The following is a 2,648-nucleotide window of genomic DNA, read 5'->3' on the forward strand; positions in this document are numbered from 1 at the left end:
AATATACGTCCATCCTATTGACGAATATTTCCCTAACTCAAATTAGGAAAAAGGTCTCTCTCCAAATTTCACTAGGATTTTGAGTCATAATTCAAATGTCACTAGAATATATTATATACATTCATTGGGCTGTACATTCGTGCACAGGCTAAAAACCTTAGCTGCCACTACCAGAGGGAATAAATTATGAAAAAATGAAGTTTGACTAATTCTCTTGGTAGGTTTTTCCCAGCCGGCCGGTTTGAGCAGGATGGTCAATCCCCTGATGTGTTCTTCACCAATAAAAACCTTCTTTTCTACCTGTAACACAAAATAGCTAAGCACAGAAATATCACTTACACATGTACATGCTTGCAACTCTCATGTTTGTGTGGAGACTGGGAAGAGTGCTCCTCACGTACTTCATTCTTCACATCTTATATTATATATTAGGGTGAGAGAGAGAGAATAAGCAAATATACTCACAAATCACAAATTTTTCGATAATGAAGATGAAGCTGCACTATTTCTCTGTCTTTATTTTCCTTTGTCAACTCAAGTTGTTGATGGTTATGTCAGGCTCCATACCACTACTTCGGAAACCCATCACTGCAATTTCATCAAAGCCTCATATTTCACCAAATAATTTGCCTTTTAAAGATATCCTGTCTTCCTCTTACTATCTTAACACGTGCCCACAAGCTGAAGGAATTATCCAACAAAAGGTGAAAGCTTGGTTCCAGAAGGATTACTCTTTGGCTGCTAGCATCATTCGCTTGCACTTCCATGACTGTGCTGTTAGGGTAAGAATTTATCTCAATTAATTTTCTGTCTCATAGAGATTGAGGGTATGCATCTCATTGTGTATAGCAAGAACTAGAGTTAGAGATCAGTGGCTACTCCCAAAAGTTTATCAATGAGAAATTCAATAGCTATTTTGCAAAATATGATTTTTTTTTTTTTAGAATTAGTTTATTGCACATTTAAATCAAATGAAAATATAAAGATCTATTTTGTATTAAAAAGAATTGGCCGATACATAAATATACCCCTAAACTTTTTCTGGTGACTTTATTTTATTTTTTTTTTTCATCACATACATCTACTATCTACTTGGTTCATCGTACTCTTAAAGTTATAATTTTTCATAACATTTAACCACTTATTGTATAATTTATTACTTCACTATTTTTATATTTTTTCACTACCTTTTTATTTCAAATTAAATGAATTTTAAAAATAAAGTTAAAAGTTCTAAAAAAGTGTTTAAATATTATAAAAAAATATAAATTCAGGTACATGACAAGATTAAAAAAAATTAAATAGATGTGTTTGATGAAATAAAAAAAAAATGTATGGAATTCAAAATGAATAAAATTGAAAAGTTTGGTGAATTTATGCGTTAGGCTAACATTTCTTTTCTAAAGGTTTTTATTGAAACAACAATCCTAAACATGCTTTGAATATATATTATTATATTTTATTTTTATTTTTTTCTATTGGATGTGCTACACAATGGATTACGCAATGTTGCAGGGATGTGATGCTTCAATTTTGCTGAACTATAAAGGAAGTGAAAGAAGGGCTTTGGCCAGCAAGACACTAAGAGGTTTCCAAGTGATTGATGATATTAAAGCAGAAGTAGAGAAAAGGTGTCCCAAAACTGTCTCTTGTGCAGACATTCTCACAGCTGCTGCTAGAGATGCCACTGTTCTACTTGGAGGTCCATTCTGGGAAGTCCCTTTTGGTCGAAAAGATGGAAAATTTTCATTTTCCAAAGAAGCTGACATGGTTCCTCAGGGCCACGAAAACGTGACTGCATTGATTGATTTTTTCCAAGCAAGAGGCTTGAGCATACTAGACTTGGTTGTCCTCTCAGGTTCACACACAATAGGCAGGAGCACTTGCTATTCAATTCTGCATAGGCTAGCCAAGTCTGACCCTACACTTGATAGGAAATATTTGAAGAACTTGACAAGGTCATGTAAATGGAGCTATGACTATGTAAATCTTGATGTGGCAACTCCAGTAACTTTTGATGTACAGTATTACAAGAATCTTGGAAAGAATATGGGATTGCTATCAACCGACCAAGCACTCTACTTGGATCCAAGAACTGCACCTTTTGTTTCTGCATTGGCAACTCAGCCAGATCTCTTCTTTAACCAGTTCGCGGTTTCTATGGTGAATCTTGGAAATATTCTAATCCCATCTACTCCAAATCAGAAGGAAATCAGATTGAATTGCAATTATGTCAATCCTTGAATATTATCTTACCATTTGATTCTCCTGGTTCGTCTTAAATAATTAAATTGATGTTGTTCATCTTTGTTTCATAGTATATTGGAGTCTAATGAGTCTCATCTGTTCTTTTTTATTGTTATTTTCTTACCTGTTCTTTTTTTATTGGTATTTCTTTTTCATGGGAGAAGTCTTGTTTCTTAACCAATGTTTCACTTGTTCAAATAAACTAAGCAATATTTGTAATAAAAAAAAAAGCCAATTTATTTTTTGTACTTTTAATTATATAAAAAAAATTTTAATTTTGATAATTTTATCCCATTTTGAGAACTTTATTCACAATCTTTTTTAATTTAGCTAGTTAAAATATTAATAAAATTAATATGAAATAGCATTATATTATTAAATATATAATAAAGGCCATAAGG

The 2,648-nt window shown here is 32.3% G+C and overlaps 1 protein-coding gene across 1 annotated transcript; it reads left to right on the forward strand.

Annotated features, from left to right (window-relative positions):
• The first annotated feature begins 378 nt into the window (after positions 1-378).
• Positions 379-2,334, forward strand: LOC110664391 (peroxidase 7-like). The gene is made up of 2 exons (XM_058129473.1): positions 379-782; positions 1,516-2,334. The coding sequence occupies exons 1-2, from the start codon at positions 486-488 to the stop codon at positions 2,242-2,244; spliced, it is 1,026 nt and encodes a 341-aa protein (XP_057985456.1). The 5' UTR covers positions 379-485; the 3' UTR covers positions 2,245-2,334.
• The last annotated feature ends 314 nt before the right edge of the window (positions 2,335-2,648 follow it).

The sequence above is a fragment of the Hevea brasiliensis genome, chromosome 11 (assembly GCF_030052815.1).
Source record: "Hevea brasiliensis isolate MT/VB/25A 57/8 chromosome 11, ASM3005281v1, whole genome shotgun sequence".
NCBI classification, from domain to species: domain Eukaryota; kingdom Viridiplantae; phylum Streptophyta; class Magnoliopsida; order Malpighiales; family Euphorbiaceae; genus Hevea; species Hevea brasiliensis.

Coding starts and splice junctions, on each gene's coding strand:
- LOC110664391 (XM_058129473.1), top strand. CDS start 486: ATGAAGATGAAGCTGCACTATTTCTCTGTCTTTATTTTCCTTTGTCAA. Junction 783..1,515: donor TCCATGACTGTGCTGTTAGG/GTAAGAATTTAT, acceptor GCAATGTTGCAG/GGATGTGATGCTTCAATTTT.